General features: G+C 37.1%; 1 protein-coding gene across 3 annotated transcripts in view; it reads left to right on the forward strand.

Moving 5' to 3' along the window:
• Nucleotides 1–985: 985 nt before the first annotated feature.
• LOC113716834 (uncharacterized) overlaps nucleotides 986–22,040 on the forward strand; it is a 51,796-nt gene continuing 30,741 nt past the window's right edge. For 2 of the 3 annotated variants that reach the window (XM_072070219.1, XM_072070220.1), the window contains exons 1-6: nucleotides 986–1,818; nucleotides 5,836–6,562; nucleotides 7,229–13,221; nucleotides 14,413–15,917; nucleotides 16,768–17,031; nucleotides 19,834–20,054. In XM_072070219.1, coding sequence (XP_071926320.1) covers nucleotides 1,445–1,818; nucleotides 5,836–6,562; nucleotides 7,229–13,221; nucleotides 14,413–15,917; nucleotides 16,768–17,031; nucleotides 19,834–20,054 — 9,084 coding nt within the window. In that variant the 5' untranslated portion in view covers nucleotides 986–1,444. The remainder of the gene's footprint in view (nucleotides 1,819–5,835; nucleotides 6,563–7,228; nucleotides 13,222–14,412; nucleotides 15,918–16,767; nucleotides 17,032–19,833; nucleotides 20,055–22,040) is intronic. The other variant, XM_027241324.2, reaches the window with a different exon arrangement.

Raw genomic sequence — 22,040 nt, forward strand, 5'->3', positions numbered from 1 at the left:
TCTCGTCTGTCTCTTTCTCCCATTCTACTTCATCTCCTTTTCTTCCCCAAGCTTTCTCATCTTTTAATCTCCACCTCAATCTTGATTCATGGGGCATTATGGTTCTTGGCACATTGAGATTGGGGGTATTTCGATTATGGTGTTTTGAGTTTCTTTTACACAAAAGTTGACGAATTCATCATGGCTTATGGTCGAGTTAGGGATTTTGATAAAAATTTGATTGTTATGAACAAAATCCAAATTTAGAAACCCAAGAAGAAAATTTGGTGCTCTATTTTACTGTCGTAATAGCGGTTGGCCTTTAGGGGTTGAAGATTGGTTGTTAGCTTTAGTGTCTTAGTGAGTATAGATGAAAGATGGATGAAGAAGAAACAGGAGAGATGAGATGCAAGGAAAAAGGGAAAAAAGCGAAAAAGAGGAAAAAAAAAAAAAAAAATTGATTCCCATCCCACCACCAATACCAAGTACAAGCTTTTACAAAAGGAATTTTGATAAATCTATTATCATTGAGGGGTCTTCCATAATGATTGTCATTGCCATTACATAGTGGAACCAAACGGATGGTAGATGTTTTGCTATAATAACTTTTATTGATAACACATATATATTATATAAGGGATTAGTAAAGATTTTTTTACACAAGTAGGTTTAATGTACGTCACATTATCACTGTCCAAATTTTAAATTTACTTTTGTCCATGTGTCATTTTTTTGCACCAACAATTGTGTTTGGATAGGAGATTATTTAAAATATTATTTGAAATAATTTCTGTAGCACTTTTTGTGATGTGATGAATGTGAAATAAAAAAGTAATTAGGAAGATAAAAATGTGTGTTGGAAATTATATTTGTGATGTAAACAAATAAATTTTGACCATTATTTGACTATCCAAACACGCTCATTAATGTATATAAGATTAGTTCATAATATAAATGATTATGCACAGATACACACAAATATAAAGTACATATTAGAAATGAAGGTAAATGGACACAAAAACAAGAACAAGAGAAGAGCTCCAGCATAATTTCTGTTTTTTTTGTAATAAAAAGTTTGAGTAGGTTCGGTTTCAGTTACCACCAGGAATTAGGGTATGCTTTTGGACTGATCATAGGTTGTTTAAAGAGGTTTATACATATTGCTTATCAATACAACTCTTACTTAGATAACAGAATCTTTTGTGACAAACCGTTCTTCCTAATTGAGCCAAGTTGCGTTGAGCCCGTTGGCAATGTGTTTGCTTGGGTACCATGTATGGTTGGTTGCCTGCGGCCTCTACAAACGGTCAATTCTCTAGTAATTGTATATATGGTCATTCCCTTGTACAAAATTTCGTTTCAACATTTCTTTGTATTCTGTAGAATGATTACTTGGTCATCTACTGAATGAGAATACTACACGGAAAGAAGAAGAAGAATCTCCAAATTATCTTATCTACCAGAAATGAAGAATTCTCCTGTAGAGTCAACGTCATCATCGTCGTCTACAGCTGATAATCTTCTTCTGGAAGACTTCGGGCAGAAGGTGGATCTGACCCGCAGAATTCGCGAGGTTTTGTTGAATTACCCGGAGGGAACGACGGTGTTGAAGGAACTTATACAGAACGCCGACGATGCCGGAGCTACTAAGGTCTCTTTGTGCCTCGATCGCCGTTCGCACGGCACCCAATCCTTGCTCTCGGATAAGCTTGCGCAGTGGCAGGGCCCTGCATTGCTTGCTTACAACGACGCCGTTTTCTCCGAGGATGATTTTGTTAGTATTTCCAGGATTGGGGGGAGTTCTAAACATGGACAGGCTTGGAAAACTGGTCGCTTTGGGTAATTTCTATGGTTCTACATTTTTCTAGCAGTTCTTAGTAGCTATATTTCGTTTTATGTTATTGCATTTAATTTTTTTTTGGTATCCTGTAGTGGTTTAGTACATATTATCACTATTTTACTGCATGATTATCTTGACTTAATGATTTGATGCCGGAAAATGTGTAAAATTTAGTTAAATATTTTAAGTAGTTGTTGTTAGTTGAATGTATTTGTATGGTAATGTGTTAGATTGAGATAGGAGAGAAATTGAGTAGAGTACTAGTTGATTGAGTGTAAGCTTACATAAAAAATTGGCTATAAACCGCGTCTCAATGTTTCATTTTGCCCGTTTTTAAGACTTTTATTTTACAGCACTTTTTTTGATGAAAAAAGTAAAAAAGTTTACTGCAGGCGGTGCTCTCTTTAGTCATCCGAACGGCCCTGTATGGCATAGATCTCTCTTTCCGGCCATGTTTATCCACATTTTTTAAGTTTGTGAATGAATTTACCTTCATTGATTTAATGCACATTTTTCTTTTCTTTTTGCTCCTTGTTTCCTTCTTTTTATTCTTCTCAACCAATGTGCTCCCAAGAAACCTAAGACTACACAATCCTCTACTCCCACTACTTGTGCTACTTGCCACTACTCTTACCAGCAGCTCTTCTCAATGAAATCACAATACTCAACTCACTTGTTTTGTTTCTTTTCTTTTTTTTGGGCATGAAATTTTCTGTAAACCATCAGATAAACAAAAGATTAACCACAAATGTGCAACAGCAATCATCATTGGAACTAGTGCCCTGAAGAACTAATGTTCTTAAAAAACAGATAACAAGGGGAAGAAGTACCTTTAGGAAAATGAGAGGACATTTGTCCTCATGATATTAAAGTTTGGGTGTGTTAAAAAGCAGTAAGGTTCAAGGATTTAGTAATATTGACAAAGTTCTGATTTAAATATTTTAGGGGCAAATTCAATCTTGGACCTAATTGCATGAAATTCAACATAATTTACCCTGTACATTACCAAATTGAGTTTATTGGTTGAATTTTTGAGTTGAGATGAAGTTTAATGTAATTTATCCTCCATTTTGAAGGATAAAATGCTCTTCTAGTTTGTCTAACACTCGTTTCTTTGCATAAATCATTCCATGTTGGAAAAGATCAAGCTTTAGACTTGATAATTCTAGTTAGAGCAGATTAGAGAAAGTATATAAAGCTGTTATGCTATCCTATCCTGACTGCTGATCATCTGCACTTAGCACAACTCCTATAGTAATTTTGACTGTTTTATTGAATTGTGATGAACTGTTTGGGATAAAGTTTAGGCTTCCAACCTCTATCTATCAGCCCTCTGAAGATCAGTAAGGAGATCTGTGCCCATATTAATATAGTTATCCATTGAAGTATTCTCTTTTCAATGTGATCTTCTTTATCGTACAGTAAAAAAGTATGTTTAATCCTTTGATCTATTCCTTCCTTTTTGGCTTGTGAATTTATTATATAGCTTGGATCAAGGATGCTCTGACATGCTGTTGGCTATGTTTGAAGAACTAATAGGGTGTAGTTCAAGAATTGAAAGTTGATATAGGTGCCAGTATAATTCTTAGTGGTAGAAGTTTCGAGGATCAGTAACAGGAAAGTGCAGAATTAGAACTTTAAAAAGAGAAAGCAAGAAGGAACAGGAAGAGAAGAATGGAAAGCATGACCTTGAGAAATCTTGTCTGAATTTCCTTCGAATGATTTCAAAGAAAGCCCAGCATATTCAAATCTCAGCTCAACATAAATTCTTTCATGCCATCCTTTTCATATATTTATTCCAACTGATTGGTATATAAGAAACAGAGTTACAGGTTAAGAAATTTAATTGCTGGATGAATATTTATACCTAAGCAAACCTAACAACTAAGAAAGCTAAAAGTTGAAAGATTTAGAAACGGAATTGGGCTTGATCTTGCAAAATTAGTTTAGGCAGCCAAATCTGACTAACTCCTAAATTTTGACTGAACTGGATAATTAAACCTCATGGTACTCGGGCACTTTACACAATCCTGAAGCACCCAATTTTACAGGATATGACATGGTAGGTGGAATGGGCTATGTGTCAAGATAATCTGGTCAAACATTAGTCGTGTCAATGTTTTGACTTAAGCTGGGACTTTGGGACTTTACTAAATCGCTGCCAAGAACTACTTTATAGCGTAAGTGTTTATTTGAGACATTATAGTTTTAAACTTCAAATAGTAAAGGACATTACAATGCTGCAAGTATGGCATGGTATGTCATAGGCGATTAGCTTTTTGGTCAATGAAATACTTAATTTAGCCATGATGAATGAGATATTACAATATGCACATAAGATGTTTCTTCTGTAAGCGTATTGATTGAAATGTACTTTGCATCATATTCTAGTGCATGTTCTAAAACCTTTTCCCTGTCTTAGTATCTTCCAGGTTAGAGACGGCAATGTAATACCTTGAGATATGCATGAAAATGATAGTCACACAATATTTTAGCACTTGGTGAAAATACAATAATGCCTTATAGCCCTAAAAACCTTACAAGATAAGTCTCAAATGTTATTAAATTCTGAAACCTATTGGGTTTGGAAGTATTGAATGCCCATTTTCTTGTCTAAGCCTTACAATATATTAGATGTATATATCCACATATTATGCCCTAATATTTTTCAGGAGAATATGCAGGACTTATTTCTGTTCTCTCCTGACCATAAATGGCCCCAAAATGTTTGGAAAATTTTTAACTATTTCTTATTTTTTAATAAAAAATGGAACTTTTCTTAGATGTTCATAAAAAAAATGGAAATTTGAAGTTTAGTTACCATTTATTATTGTACTGTAACTTCTCCCCATAATACTTCTCCTCAAGTTGGATTGTATTTATTATAAGCTCCTGAATTGTAACAAATGCATTTTACTTGTGAACCTCCCAGTCTGTTACAAAAAAATCAGCTTGTTGATCTATAGATCTTACATGGTATCAAAATTGAACTTTGGTTATTTAAGTTATTTAACTCATCAACTCCCATTCAAGGTCCATATATGACTCACTTTTTTGCTTGCTTGCTTTAGTTTCATAGGCACACGAAGCCTTTTCCTAATTAATGTGTTCTTGTCAATTCCATATCGTGTGTCAGGTGGGTGTCAAGGGACTAAAGCCTGCATTGGTTTTTTGAAGGATTCCATTCAAGTAAATAAAATTTTGGGCCTGTTGTTGCTAATTGGTTTTGAGTTTGATGACTAGGTTCCATCTTAAACTATTGTGAACCTTTAAAAGTGGAATTTTTTTTGGGGGGAGACCTAAAGTAGATCATTACGTCTTACAATTTATTTTACTTTGTTTCAACTATTCAATAGATTTTTCTTTCATAAGTGTAGCAAATGCCTAGTTTGATTTGTGGATGTGGACCCGTCTAATTGTTTTTGTGCCTGTGAACAGTGTCGTTGGGGAATGACTCCATTGTATTTGAAATTTCTCAAACAACTGGTCCCCAGTCCCCACCTCTTTCAAAGGTTTTGTAGTTCTGAAAGTGTTCGCTTGTAATATAGGATACATTTTGTTAACGAAATGATTCAATACACCAAATTTTGGCAAATTTTGGCAAATGTACCCATTTGCTTTCAACAGCAATTTTGCTTTAAGATCTTGCCATCCTGCATTTCTGACCTGAATATAATTTTTTTTGTAAATTTCATGTATTTTTTCTCCTAGAGTTTATGGTTTGTGCCTATTTTGCTGCTGCTTCATTATATGATTATAACGTGAAAAATTCATTGATTTTGGAAGTCAACATATTTGTTCCCCATTTTTTTGTTCAATTCCAAATGTTTGGCAATTTTTGATTTCAGTTTTGTCATTGTTTTTTATCAACTTATATTGCAGCCCTGAAAAGCATCAGAGTTGTTCTATTTTGTGTTTGCAGCTACCTGAGATTTTAGTGGTTGTTTTCTGATATGGAAGAGTTTTCTTGTAGCACCTATGGGTGTTTGACTCACAGATGATGCTTTCTCTTCCAGGGTTGGCTTCAATTCGGTGTACCATCTCACTGACTTGCCCTCTTTTATAAGTGGCAAATATGTGGTAATATTTGATCCTCAAGGAGTTTACCTCCCAAATATCTCCGCTGCAAATCCTGGAAAGAGAATTGAGTTTGTTAGTTCTTCAGCCATCTTCATGTACAAAGACCAGTTTTCTCCATATTGTGGTTATGGTTGCGATATGAAAAACCCTTTCCGTGGAACTTTTTTTCGTTTCCCTTTGAGAAATGCTGATCAGGCAGCCAATAGTAAGCTCTCCAAGCAATCATACAGTGAAGATGACATCAGTTTGATGTTTGATCAACTATATGAGGAAGGAGTCTTCTCACTACTTTTTCTTAAAAGTATACTGTCAATAGAAATGTGTGTTTGGGATGATGACATGCCTGAGCCTAGGAAGATATATTCTTGCTCCATCAACTCAGTGACAAAAGATATAATTTGGCACCGCCAGGCACTACTGAGACTGTCAAATCCAACAGACTCCCACGACTCTGAAATGGATGCATTTTCACTGGAGTTCTTAAGTGAGGCAATGCAGGGGAATCATTCTGACAAGAGAACTGACACTTACCATATAGTGCAAACAATGGCATCAACATCCAGTAGGATAGGTTCTTTTGCTGCAACTGCAGCAAAGGATTTTGACATTCACCTGTTGCCTTGGGCATCTGTTGCTGCATGTGTTTCAGATGATTCATCTAATGTAACTTCTTGTTCTTATGCTTAGATTGTCCTTGCTTCCTTGAATTACCATTCCTTTTCTGGTTTTGATAAGTGCTCATCCTGAGAATGTGCCCTACCTCTGCCATATCCCATGCTTTGAGTATTTCCTTATAAATAAAGAGAAGGAAATATGAATGAATTTAGAGTTTTTTAATCAGATGAGCTTTCACTTTAATGTCAATGCCTTTTTTCTTCTTTTCATATGATATATAGAAACATATCTTGTTAATTTTTCAAGTTTTACTATTTTGTGAACACTTGCCTGCCTCTTGGAATATCTTGACTGTGTATAAAGTGCAAATTACTGAATCAAGTTTGATGTAGTGCTTATACTAATGGAATCATGCATTGGTTCTTGCATTAAAGGATCATAATTTTTGATCAAAGGCAGGCTATACTGGTAGCTGATCTATTTGACACATAAGTTATACTATGTAGTTAGGTATGCTTATGCGGATACTATGTGTGCATCCAGTGTGACAGGAGGAATGCCTTTCTGCATCTGTGACTTGCAATCTCGACAGTGGTTAATTTTTATTTCTCTTTCCCCATTTCCTGTAACCCTTCCGCCCCCAAAGGAGAAAAAAGAGACATTTTTCTGTTGCTCTCATGATTTTTGATGTTCTTTTGACTTTGTATCTCTCAGGATAATGTTTCTAAAGTGGGCCAGGCATTCTGTTTCCTCCCTTTACCTGTCAAAACTGGATTAAATGTGCAAATTAATGGATACTTTGAGGTGTCGTCTAATCGTCGTGGGATTTGGTATGGAGCTGACATGGACAGGTCTGGGAGAATACGTTCGGTCTGGAATAGGCTTCTCTTAGAGGATGTTATAGCTCCTACTTTTTCTTATTTATTGCTTGGTGTGCGGCACTTACTTGGGCCAACAAACTCGTATTACTCATTGTGGCCAACTGGTTCTTTCCAAGAGCCATGGAATATTTTAGTTGAGTGCATTTATAGAAGTATCAGTGACTCTCCTGTGATGTACTCAGAGGTTCAAGGAGGGACATGGATTTCACCAGCTGGAGCTTTTCTTCATGATGTGGAATTTTCAAGTAAAAGTAAGCAAATCAGCGAGGCTCTTGTACAGCTAGGAATGCCTGTGGTTCAGTTGCCAAATAGCCTATTCAATATGTTCTTAAATTCTGCTTCTGGCGTACAGCATAGAGTGGTTACTCCTGATTCAGTACGCAACTTTCTTAGAGGTAGAAGTTCTACAAGTGTAATCGACAGATCCTCTAACCTTATGTTGTTGGAGTATTGCCTTGAGGACCTGGTTGATGATGATGTTGGTAAACATGCACTAAACTTGCCTCTGCTTCCTTTGGCAAATGGTGACTTTGGATCATTGTCCGAAGCTTCAAAGGGTATCTCTTACTTTATTTGCAATGACTTGGAACATTTGCTGCTTCAACAAATCTCAGAAAGATTGATTGATAAGAATATCCCTCCCAACATATTGAGCAGATTGTTAGCTATTGCAAGGGTTTCTGGAGCAAATATAAAAGTATTCAATCTGAATGAGTTTCTTTTATTATTTTGTAAATTTGTGCCTGCTGGATGGAAATATCAAATGGAAGTCCATTGGGATCCAAGTACAAACTCCAATCATCCAGCTACATCATGGTTTGTGCTGTTGTGGCGCTATCTTAAGGATCAATGTGAAAAGTTGTCCTTATTTGGTGAGTGGCCAATCTTGCCATCACTTTCTGGGCATTTGTATCGACCATGTAGGGAGATAAAATTATTGTGTGTAGACAAATTGTCTGAGAAGATGCAAAATCTCCTCGTTAAGATAGGATGTAAGATACTAAACAGCAATTATGGCATTGATCATCCTGATTTATTTCACTATATGTATGATGCTGATGGAGTTGGTGTTTTGAAGTCTATATTTGATGTGTTTACTTCAAGTGACAGCATTGAACAAGTATTCCTCCAGTGTTTGACAGCAGAAGAGAGAGATGAACTACGCCATTTTCTTCTGGATCCAAAATGGTACATTGGTAACTTTATGGATGATTCTGACATATTGGATTGCAAGAGGTTGCCTATATACAGTATGCATGGTCAAGGATCCACTGAAAATCTTCAGTATTCAAACCTGCTGAATCCTCAAAAGTACTTGCCCCCTTTGGATTGTCCTGAGAACCTCCTTTCTAATGAATTTGTCTCTAGTTTGTCAAGTACCGAAGAGGAGGTGCTGAATAGATATCATGGTATTCAAAGAATGAGCAAGGCACAGTTTTATAGCCAACACGTGCTAAACAGGGTAAGGGAGTTGGAAACTGATGTGCGTGACAGCATTATGCTTTCAATTCTCAAACAGCTGCCTCAATTGGGTGTAGAAGATGCATCTTTTAGGGAACATCTTAGCAATTTGGAATTCCTTCCTACATCTAGTGGTTCTTTGCGAAGTCCATCCGTGTTGTATGATCCCAGGAATGAAGAGTTATATGCTTTATTGGATGACTCTGAGAGCTTTCCATGTGGTGTTTTTCAGGAATCAGATGTTTTAGATATGCTGCAAAGTTTGGGTCTTAAGACAACTATTTCTACTGAGACGATATTACGAAGTGCTAGGCAAATTGAACGGTCAATGCATAGCAGTCCACAAAGTGCTCATTCAAAAGGTAAAGTGCTTCTTTCATATCTAGAAGTGCATGCCATGAAATGGTTACCTGAGTCGACCAAGAATGACCAACGAACCGTAAATAGAATTTTGTCAAGAGCTACAAGTGCATTTAAACATCGTCATGCCACATCTGACTTTGAAAAATTCTGGAATGATCTCCGAATGATTTGCTGGTGCCCAGTTCTTGTCTCTTCTCCATATCAGTCTTTACCATGGCCTGCTGTCTCATCTATGGTTGCCCCTCCTAAGCTTGTAAGGCTTTACTCAGATTTGTGGCTTGTTTCTGCTAGCATGCGGATATTGGATGGAGAGTGCTCTTCCTCAGCATTATCACAATATCTTGGTTGGTCTTCTCCACCTGGGGGAAGTGTAATTGCTGCACAATTGCTTGAGCTTGGGAAAAATAATGAACTTGTTACTGATCTGGTGCTTCGGCAGGAATTGGCCTTGGCAATGCCTAGAATATCCTCAATATTAAGTGGCATGATTGGTTCAGAGGAAATGGACATTGTAAAGGCTATTCTAGAAGGTAGCCGATGGGTTTGGGTTGGAGATGGCTTTGCGACCTTGGATGAGGTTGTGCTTGATGGTCCTCTTCATTTGGCTCCTTATATACGAATAATTCCTTGTGACTTGGCTGTTTTCAGGGACCTATTTTTGGAGCTTGGCATTCGAGAATTCTTGAACCCCAGTGATTATGCTCATATTTTGTTTAGGATGGCCACTAGGAAGGAGTCCTCCCCTCTTGATCCCCAGGAGATAAGGGCTGCCATTCTCATAGCGCAACATCTGGCTGATAGTCAGTCTTATGATGATCATATTAAGATCTATCTTCCGGATATGTCATGCAGACTTTTTAATGCTGCAGATTTGGTCTATAATGATGCTCCATGGTTACTGGACTCAGAGGATTCTGAGAGATCTATGGGTAACACAACAAATATGTCTTTACATGTAAAACAAATTGTTCAAAAGTTTGTGCATAGGAGCATATCTAATGATGTAGCAGAGAGGCTTGGTGTGCGCTCTCTTCGGAGAATGGTGCTTGCAGAGAGTGCTGACTCTATGAATTTGAGTTTGTCTGGTGCTGCTGAAGCATTCGGGCAGCATGAAGCGCTAACAACCAGGCTTAGACATATACTGGAAATGTATGCTGATGGGCCTGGTATTTTGTTTGAGCTGGTTCAGAATGCAGAAGATGCAAGAGCTTCCCAAGTGACTTTTTTGTTGGATAAAACTCAATATGCAACTTCATCTGTTCTTTCTCCTGAAATGGCTGATTGGCAGGGCCCTGCTTTGTATTGTTTCAATGACTCTGTTTTCAGTCCTCAAGATTTGTATGCAATTTCACGTATTGGTCAAGAGAGTAAGCTGGAGAAGCCATTTGCAATTGGAAGGTTTGGACTTGGATTTAATTGTGTTTATCACTTTACAGATGTTCCATCTTTTGTTTCAGGGGAAAATATTGTCATGTTTGATCCTCATGCCTGTAATTTACCTGGAATTTCTCCTTCGCACCCTGGGCTGCGGATTAAGTTTGTTGGTAGAAGGGTTTTGGAACAATTTCCTGATCAATTTTCTCCATTTCTACATTTTGGTTGTGATTTGAAGCAATCATTTCCCGGCACTCTGTTCCGCTTTCCTCTGAGGAGTGCTACCATGGCTTCCAGAAGCCAAATAAAGAAAGAAGACTACACGCCAAATGATGTATTGTCGCTCTTTTCTTCTTTCTCAGAAGTTGTTTCTGAGACTTTGGTTTTTCTACGCAATGTGAAGACAATATCCATTTTTGTCAGAGAAGGGTCTGGTACTGAAATGCAATTACTGCATTGTGTTCGCAAGCATCATGTGAGTGAGTCTGACGCTGAAAGCAGTCAAATTTTTAATGTTATGTATGGAAATCAGCAAAACTTATTTGATAGAGGTCAGTTCCTTGACAAATTGAGCAAGTCCATAGGAGCTGAGTTGCCATGGAAGTATCAGAAGATTGTCATTTCAGAACAGAGCACATCTTCTCGAAAGTCACATTTGTGGCTAACTTGTGAATGCTTGGCTAGTATTCATGGAAATAATAACTCTTCAACCTCTGATATGAAGTTTCATAAGTATGTTCCCTGGGCTTGTGTTGCTTCTCATTTGAAAAGTGTAAACATTGAGAGAGAGTTGAGTGAAAATGCCATAGATCCTGGTGAGATTTTTCACATTACTCCTGACTTAATTCAGGTACCAATAAGTACAACACAGGACAGAAAAATTTTTGATGGTCGTGCCTTCTGTTTCTTGCCACTTCCAATAAATACTGGTCTTCCTGTGCATGTCAATGCATATTTTGAATTGTCTTCAAATAGAAGGGACATATGGTTTGGAAATGACATGGCAGGGGGTGGAAAGAAACGGTCTGATTGGAACATGCATCTCCTTGAAGATGTGGCGGCCCCAGCTTATGGTCGGTTACTTGAAATAGTTGCACAAGAAATTGGCCCTTGTGATTTGTATTTTTCATTTTGGCCAACAGCGGTAGGAGTTGAACCTTGGGGACTACTGGTCCGGCGGCTTTATGACTTTATTTCAGAATTTGAACTTCGTGTATTATATACAAGGGCCAGGGCCAGAGGGGGGCAATGGATCACAACAAAGCAAGCTATTTTTCCTGATTATTCTTTTGAGAAAGCAAGTGAACTTGTGGATGTCTTGTCAGATGCTGGATTACCTGTGGTAATGATGCCTAAGGTACTCGTCGAGAAATTTATGGAGATCTCCTCATCTTTGCATTTTCTTACACCCCAATTACTGCGGAGATTGTTAATTCGGAGGAAACGTGAATTCAGGGATAGAAGTGCAATGACCTTGGCCCTTGAATACTGCTTGCTGGATCTTAAATCCCCCATTCAATCTGATGATTTCTATGGTCTACCACTAATACCTCTTTCTGATGGGTCATTTACAAAATTAGAGAAGAGGGGACTAAGTGAACGAATTTTCTTTGCACAAGGTGCTGGGTATGACCTTCTGAAGGATTCAGTGCCTCATCAACTTGTTGACTGCAACATTCCTGATTTCCTCCATAAGAAGTTCTGTGATATAGCTGAGAGTGAGGATTTTAATATTTCTTTTTTGACATGCCCGTTGCTTGAGAAACTATTTCTGAGATTACTTCCTGCAGATTGGCAGCATGCTAGACAGGTGATTTGGATTCCTGGATCTGAAGGTCATCCTAGCCTGCAATGGATGGGCCATCTATGGAACTATCTGAAGTCATTTTGTGATGACCTCTCTTTGTTTTATAAGTGGCCCATCTTGCCAGTTGAAAATAATCATCTCTTGCAGCTTGTTAAGAATTCTAGTGTAATCAAAGATGGTGGGTGGAGTGAGAACATGTGCACTTTGCTGCTCAGAGTAGGTTGCTTGATATTGAGGCGTGACCTCCTGATAGAACATAGAGAGCTGAATGATTATGTGCAGCCTCCAACTGCAGTAGGCATCTTAAGTGCTTTCGTAGCAGTTGCTGGTGATCCATCTAATGTTGAGGCACTGTTTAATGGTGCATCAGAGGGGGAACTGCATGAACTCAGGAGTTACGTTCTTCAGTCTAAGTGGTTCTGTGAAGATGTGTTGGATAGCACTCATATAAATATCATTAAGGACATTCCTATGTTTGAGTCATACAAGACTAGAAAGCTTATATCCCTGAACAAATCTTTCAAATGGCTTAAACCAGATGGTGTTCATGAGGATCTTTTGGGTGAAGGTTTTGTGAGAATGGATTCAGATAAAGAAAAAATTATTTTGAAAAAGTATCTGGAGGTCACAGAGCCTTCAAAAGTAGATTTCTACAAGGAATATGTATTCCATCACATGCCAGAATTTTCCCGTGATGGATATCTTCCAGCCATTTTACATGATATAGGATATATGCTTGTAGATGACAAGTCCTTCCAAGAAGCTCTTTCAAAGATAGCATTTGTTCTAGCATATGATGGATCTTGGAAGGAGCCATTCAGGTGGATGTCTATTTATTGCTTTGTTGTTGAGGAATTCAAATTTATATTTCAGTATGTACACACACTGGTTATCGTTGGTGTTGCCCATTTCTCCCTTTAACTTGGAAGATGTTGCTCTTCATGAAGTTACGGGCCCATGGAAGAAGCATTTCTGTAGTGACCCATGTTTGCTCCTGCTGAACTAGGCTAAGAAAGACAGAATGAAGCCTGTCTTAGGAAGGTTTTTGGGGTAAACTTAGAAGTCTGCTAATATTCTGCATATACTGTTTGGCTTTTTGTTTCCTTTGGGACTTGGTGTGAGGATAGCATGGCTCACTCATATGATCACTGTTGCTGCCAGATTGGGGAAATGAAAACTTTCAAAATGTCCAGGAGGCCACTAAAAATACTGGGACCTTCCACAAAAAAAAAGTAAATTAATAAATAAAATGAAAACGAAAAATAGAATAAAATAATGGGATTTAATGACTTAAATGTTTTGAAATTTGGGGGTGCAAAAGCATATTGGTGCTATATGATTTCATTTCTGCATTTTTGGGTTTCTGATGAAGCATAAAGATATGGTGATGTAAGTCTGACTTTTTTTTCACCCAACACATGCATCTTTTTTAAATCTATTGCAGCAACTTAAAGAGATTGAAGAAGGTATCCAGTGATAGCATGAATTAGGAAGAGTTCTGTTTCTTTCTATTTGCATGAGAACCATTTTTGTTGGGTGCACTCACCCACCTGGCAATATTTTTTGTGATTTAAACTAGGTTATTGCTTGAATATGCTGTGAAATCATTGTTACCTATCTGATTAAGTGGGTGGAGGTGTGGAGTGTAAGTCGTGACTTGTGAGCAACCCTTTTTCATGAATTGGCTTTGTCATTTCTGACAAATAGGACTGTTTAGTTGACCTGTTTAATAATTTAAGCATCATCAGTAGTGAATACTTTATTAAAAAAGTCTGGGTCTATTTGGATTGAGATTTTTTCCCTAAAAATTTTTCGTTGCATCATAAACATGTTTTCCAACTACCTTTTTTATCTCACATACATCACATCCTAAAAAGTGCTAGAGTATTATTCCCAAACAATTTTTCCGATAACCCTTCAATCCAAGCAGACCCTCAGTCTCAAAAGATAAAATTTTCATGCATGTGAATGTGCAAATATGTTCTGATGTTTGGATATATTACATTTTGCAGGCTTTATGATCCTCGTGTTCCATATCTAAAAGTATTGCTGCATAGAGGTGCTTTCTTCCCATCGGACCAGTTTTCCCACCCTGAAACATTGGAGATTCTGATAAAACTTGGACTCAGGCAAACTTTAAGCTTTACAGGTATGCTCGACTGTGCCACGTCTATTTCCATGTTGCACAGTTCAGGAGACAAAGAAACAACTGTATGTGCTAGGAGGCTTTTGCGTTGCTTAGATACTGTGGCACAGAAGCTCTCATCTGCAGAAGAGGAAGGCACTTTTGGGGAATGTGAAATGCATATGGAAAGTCAGGATATCAGTTACATTGGTGGTGAGGGAGAGAAATCTTTGCCAGATGATTCTGACAATCTTGTTGGAGATTCTATGGACATCAATATGCCTCTCAGTAACTTGAATGAAGACATGCCTAGGGAAAAGTTTTGGTCTGAATTGAAGTCCATAAGTTGGTGTCCTGTGCTTGATAAGCCTCCTGTACGAGGACTTCCATGGTTAGCAGCTGAGGAAAAAATAGCAACTCCAACTGCTGTGAGACCAAAATCCCAGATGTGGCTGTCTTCATCTAAGATGTTTATCCTTGATGGTGAATGTTCTGTTTACCTACAAGATAGACTTGGTTGGATGGATCGCTTGGATGTAGCAACTCTGTCTGCCCAATTAGTTGGGCTGTCAAAGTCTTTTTCTCTGCTCAAGTTGCATTCAAATGTTGAACCTAATTTTGACGCAGAACTGCAGAAACATGTAATGGCAATTTATTCTCAATTGCAAGAGTATGTTGGGACTGGTGAGCTAAGTTGTCTCAAGTCGTCATTAGATGGAATTTGCTGGGTGTGGATTGGAGATGATTTTGTTTCATCTACTTCACTTGCGTTTGATTCCCCTGTGAAATATAGTCCATACTTGTACGTTGTACCAACTGAGTTATCTGAGTTTAGGGATTTGCTTTTGGCATTAGGTGTCAGACTTAGTTTTGATGTTTCTGACTATTTTCTTGTTATAGAAGGCTTAAAAAATGACGTGAAAGGTTTTCCTCTTTCAACTGATCAACTGAGATTCGTCCAATGTGTACTCGAAGCTATTGCAGACTGTTATTTGGATACTCTTCAATGTGAGGCGTCTACTGATTTATTCATTCCAGATTCTTTTGGGGTTCTTGTAAGTTCTGGAGAGCTTGTTTACAATGATGCTCCATGGATGGAGAATACCAGTCTTGGTGGGAAACATCTTGTACATCCATGTATCAGCCATGAATTGTGTAGCAGATTGGGCATTCAATCACTTCGTTGCATTTCTTTAGTTGGCGACGACATGACAAAAGATTTGCCATGCATGGATTATTCTAGAATATGTGAGCTTCTAGAGTTGTATGGAAGTAAAGATTTCCTTCTGTTTGACCTCCTTGAGATGGCAGATTGCTGCAAAGCGAAAAAGCTTCACCTAATTTTTGACAAGAGGGAACATCCACGTCTATCCCTGTTGCAGCACAATTTAGGTAATAAACTATCTTTTTTTTAAAATATATATATATACATATATATATATATATATATATATATATATATATATATATATTGGAATAGATATGTAATGATCAGGATTGTGAAAGATGGAATTAAGTCTTTCAGGCTGATTATGTTCTTGGTTAAACTAGGATAGACCTGGAGAGCTATAAAAATCTTTTGGCTTATAATTCCATGAAGTTTTAATCAGAGTGGTTATAGATCTCATACTCCCCATGGAAAAGATAGCTTTCATCATATTGCTACAAATCATATTCTTATTTTCTTTTTCGTCTTCAAATTATGTCATCTACCATTTGAACAAGAGTTAACTACTCAGTGCTTTGGTAGTACATCTTTCACCCATTTTTGGAAATAATGGACCAACTAATGTTGACAAATAGTTGGAAAGCTATATGCATGTCAAAACACCTGTACATCTTTCACTAATTTGTGTCCATTTCCTTTCTTGTGATGTTTATAGGTTCTGGCTGTGAAATCAAAGAAATTTTGAATTTCTTCACATTAAATAAGTAGGTTGATGGAGTGAAGTTAATTTAGCATGAAATAGAGTTTTAGAAGTTTAGATTGAATGTACTTCATAAGCTGTTAGGTCTCCTAATGTGAAGGTGGAGCAAGAGTGTTTTTATAGAGAAAGCAAGCTGCATGGGTCCTGAACCCAGGAATATTACCTGCAGTTCTCTAGTGGATGGGGTAGGATATAGGTTCATCAGGAAGAGGGAATTTTTTTCTTTAGGCATTTTTCACTTAGGTTCATTGAGTAGCTTTACTGCATCAGGTTTCCTGCTGCTTCAAACTTGCTCGTTGGACTGTTATTTGCAGGTGAATTTCAAGGTCCTGCTCTGCTAGCCATTCTGGAAGGGGCCAGCTTAAGCAGAGATGAAGTGGCTAGCCTCCAGTTTCTTCCGCCATGGAGTCTGCGTGGTGATACACTGAATTATGGCTTAGGATTGCTTAGCTGCTTTGCAATAAGTGATCTCCCATCAGTTGTTTCTGATGGCTGCTTGTACATGCTTGATCCTCGAGGTTTAGCTTTTGCGATTCCTTCAAATCATGCACCTGCTGCAAAAGCTTTCTCTCTTAAAGGTGATCAGCTTCCACATCTTTTCTTCTTGATAATGTATGTGCCTGGTTGGTCATGGTACTATTTGTAATCATAGGAAGTTTTGAATTCCCAGTCTCTGCAGCATTGATGTCGATAGGGAAGTCTATTGAAGTGGATTTCTTATCATTAGTTATTGATGCCTAGATGACGTTATTTAAGGATGATAGGTACGACCAAATGCTGATTAACTAAATATATGCTTATGTTGGATTAACTGAAATGCTTAATGGTGTTTCTTTAGGTTTTGGTGTTCCTTGTTAATGCACCCACCTTTTCAGATGTTAAAGGATGTGTTGGTTCTGTGAAGTATAGTTTCTTGTGTAAATATTTGAGTTACACTTTCTAATTACTTGAATTCCTTGATTTGCAAGGTAAAAAAATAAAGGATATAGAATGCATTGGGGTTTCCATCTCTTTGCCTATAATCAGCAACACACTCTCATATCTATGCTATTTGTATTTTTGAACTAAAATATATTTGTTAGATTGAAAAATCAAGGTAAAAAAATATAGAATGCATTGGTGTTTCCATCTCTTTGCCTATAATCAGCAACACACTCTCATATCTGTGCTATTTGTATTTTTGAACTAAAATATATTTGTTAGATTGAAAATTGTTTTACTTCTTTTTTAGATTGAGAGTGTGTTGCATATGAAGGAATGTAGGAAAATAGAAATGTAGTAAAATAAAGGAAGCTAAAACACTTGCTTGTGCACACATTGCAGATAGTCCTTTTTCAGAAGGCATCTCTGAATGGAGGTGCTTCAATGATGGAGATCTAGACCAGGACATCTAGACCCATTTAAACAAATTTCAACTATGACATGGACTCGATGAATACTGCAATAAAGCATATGAAAATCACATTTCTCTGTTAGATTTCTTTCATATACATTCCCTATTTTTAATCAGCAGTGTGTCACACAGCTAATTAATCAGTTGAATTGTATACCAACGTTCAATCTTAATTTAGACAAAGAAAAACAAATTTCTTTGATTAAACTCAATAATTTTATGCAAGTACATATGCCTCGTATTATCTCCTTAATACGTTTATCTGACTGAAACACAATGAAATCTGTTATATCATTTCTGGAAAAGGAAGTAAAAGGAAGTTTAAACCTGAATACTTGTTCTTGTGGGGCCTTTTAGAGTGTCCATTATTAAAGTGGTGCAAAGTGATTCATTTGTAGTTAAGCCTTTATCTCATTTCAACATAATATTGGAGTTTTCCAACCAAACCTCTCTTCATAGGACCTAATTGATGCCTGCATTTGTGGTATAGTATTGCAGGAAATTACCAACTATTATATCAAATGTTAAGACAAGATAGTGACATATGAAATCAGCATAGTAGTAATGATTATCTATTCTTTCAACCCCTATCATGAAATGTTGTTATGAATTATTTCCACAAGCATAATGTACACTTTTCATCGTTCATTGTTTCTCTTTAATTTGGTTGTGTCTTTTCAAGCTTTTAGTTAATATTTGGCTTAGCTGCTGTGGAAAAAGTTTGTAAAGCACTATATGGAAGTAGGGAAAGCATGAACTCTTTATTACATTATACGACTTTTAGTAAGAGCAGATCCTTATGCTGCCAATTATCCAGCAGAAATCTAGCAACCTAAATGTAAAATGTATTAAGTCCAAATGTTTTGTCACAATTAAAAACTTTTTTTAGAGTTATAAAAAGGAGCAGGATCTACAAATCAACTGGAAAATGTTATCTTGTAAGTTGTGATAAAAGAATACAAGGAGAATACAAATTAGTTGTATGTAAAGCTGGCAAGTTGGCTGTCGAGATTTAAGAAAGCTGTAGATCTAATTTTTACCAGGCTATTTTTAAGCTGTTGAGTATTAAGAGAGAGAGAGAGAGAGAGAGAGAGAGAGAGAGAGAGAGTCCAACAAATGCAGAGGCAAAAAGAGGCTCTTTTGGAGTGTGGAGGGTTGTTTGGGATGTGTGTGATTAAAATTGTTTTCTGAACTCCTTCAAATTAGTCAAATGGTCTACAATCAGAGTGAATGAATGAGACTGGGGATTTCTGTGTGCATCCTAATGGATAAGGTTGAGGTCTGATGGATAGATCATCTGTTTTGGGCTTCTGCCCTTATGTTTGGCAAGCGTCATCATCTTTAGAGGCTGTCAGTAAGTGGAGAATTCTGTGGTGTAAGATAGCATACCTTAGTATTGGGGTAAAGTAAAATGCTTCATTGAGATTGCTTATGCAAGCCAGTGCAGACCTTACTATTTTGGTAAAATAAAATGCTTGATCAAGATTGCTTATATAAGCATCTACACTTCCTTAAAAGGGGTAATGCTGCAGCTGTCAAATTAACTTGCCCCTCTTGGTTTACAGCAGCAAGGGTTGGATGGTAGTTTTAATTGACCTATAGGATCTTTGACACTGTATTGTATTTTTATGATGATTAACATATAGGGATATCGATGCGTTATTGGGGCCAAACCTTGATGATGAATATTTCTGAATATTGTGGGTTAACAATACCAAGTTTCTAATGAAGCAGGTTGGAAGTATTGCAACAGCAAATTGAAAAATCTGCATAAGGAAAAAAGCATTATTTTGAATAAACTGAATAACAATCATGAAATTTTTCTTTAATTTTTGTTATATATATATATTTTATTTCCACTTACCATCATCTTACTTTCCCATGGACATCTTATTCTTTTTCTTGTACCCACTTCTTTTACATGATGGGAACAGATATTCATGTTTTCTATCTGTGACAAGTCTGCTAAATTTATATTTGGTTCCAGGCACCAATTTGACAGAGAGATTTCATGATCAATTTAGTGCTTTGCTGTTTGGCCAAAGCATGTCATGGTCGGTATCTAATTCAACAATCATACGCCTGCCTCTTTCATCAGAATATATGGAAGAGGGAACTGAATGTGCTTCGAGGAAGATATCACTGTTATTCGACAAATTTGTGGAGCATTGTTCGAGGACTATCCTGTTTTTAAACTCCATAATGCAGGTTTGTAGATATCAATGTTTCAGGTTAAGATACTATTTCCCAGCTTTTGATTTTCATGTGGAACAGTATATTTCTTTTCTTAGGCTTTTAGTTGTCTGAGTGGGAAAAGTTTTGTAGCATAGTGATAGAAGTTGAGGCCAAGTATTCAAATAAGAAAAAATTTGCTGGTTGCATTGGATTCATAGAAGGTTTTGATCTTTGTGTTTTGGCTTTAATTTATAATTACTGCCTTTCAGACTTGTTCGAACTAGGGAGCATAAGAAGCAAGGGAAATTACACGGTGTTTACCTCTTCCATTTTCTGAGTTCTTATAGTCTCTTCATAGTATACTGAAAAGCATTTCACCATGAAAAGACAAAACATCACAAATATAATATGATCTACTCCCTCCGTCCCAAAATAAGGGACGTTTTTGGGGATTCTAACTTATTATGCACAGTTCAATCAATTTGAATGTGAGACATTTTTTTCCAATCGTGCCCCTTTGACCGATATCAAATCTTAATTGCTGTCTATGGTGATGTGAAAAGAATCTGTGGGTCCATGTAAAATGTAAGCTCTTTTTCATGCTGTTGCCAAGCACGCGCCTATTTATGGCCATCAAAATTTTTGGTGCTGTCCACGCACCTTTTTTTTGGATGTCTATTTATTGCTTTTGTGGGTTCCATCATACTTGTTTTTTATTTTATCAATGTCTCTTTTGAGGCTACAAATGGAATTGTCAACAGGTATCTTGGAAGGAAAACATCTAGTCACAGTATTATGAGTGACCAACTAGTATTTATAGGAGTACAAACCTAACAAACTATTTACAAGAATACCCTTACTAATTTATTATCTACAAGGATACTTATATTCTCTTAACACTCCCCCTCAAGTTGGAGCATATATATCATAAGTACCCAACTTGTTACAAATGTATTTCACCCTAGAACCCCCTAAACTCTTGGTAAACACATCAGCCAACTGATCTACAGACGGTACATGAGATGTCTTGATGACCCCGTCAAGCAATTTCTCTCGAATGAAATGACAATCAACTTCAATATGTTTTGTCCTTTCATGAAACACTGGATTAGACGCAATATGAACAGCCGCTTGATTATCACACACTAAATTCATAGGCTGTTTATGCTCAAACCCAAGTTCCAGTAACATGCTCTTCAACCAAACCAACTCACACACAGTGTGAGCCATAGCGCGGTATTCAGATTCTGCACTTGATCTGGATACAACTGTTTGCTTCTTACTCTTCCACGACACTAAATTACCACCAACAAACACACAATATCCTGTAGTCGATCTTCGATCTGAGGCAGAACCAACCCAATCTGCATCACTATATCCTTCAATATCAGTGTGTCCATGATTTTGATATAGCAACCCTTTTCCAGGAGCACTCTTAAGATACCTGAGAATCCGTATAACAACATCCCAATGACTAGTACGAGGGGTATCAAGAAATTGACTCAACACTCACTGCAAACGAAATGTCAGGTCTCGTTACAGTGAGATAATTTAATTTACCCACAAGTCTTTGATATTGTTTAGGATCATCAAGTAATGCACCTTGATCTCCTGCTAATTTCACATTGGGATCTATAGGAGTATCCACAGGTCGGCAACCTAACATCCCAACTTCACTCAACATATCGAGTACATATTTTCTTTGACATAAATAAATCCCATATTTAGACCGAGCTACCTCAATACCCAGAAAATACTGTAGATGACCTAAATCCTTTGTCTGAAAGTTTGCCTGCAGATTGGATTTAAGTTTCTGGATCCCCACAACATCATCACCTGTAATTACAATGTCATCCACATAAACAACTAATAAAATTTTACCAGCATTAGAATGCCGATAAAATACAGAGTGATCTACTCCACATCTTGTCAGACCGAACTCCATGACAACACTACTAAATCGGCCAAACCAAGCTCTCGGAGACTGTTTCAATCCATATAAGGATTTTTTCAAACGAC

Source organism: Coffea arabica, chromosome 11c, assembly GCF_036785885.1.
Source record: "Coffea arabica cultivar ET-39 chromosome 11c, Coffea Arabica ET-39 HiFi, whole genome shotgun sequence".
NCBI lineage: Eukaryota > Viridiplantae > Streptophyta > Magnoliopsida > Gentianales > Rubiaceae > Coffea > Coffea arabica.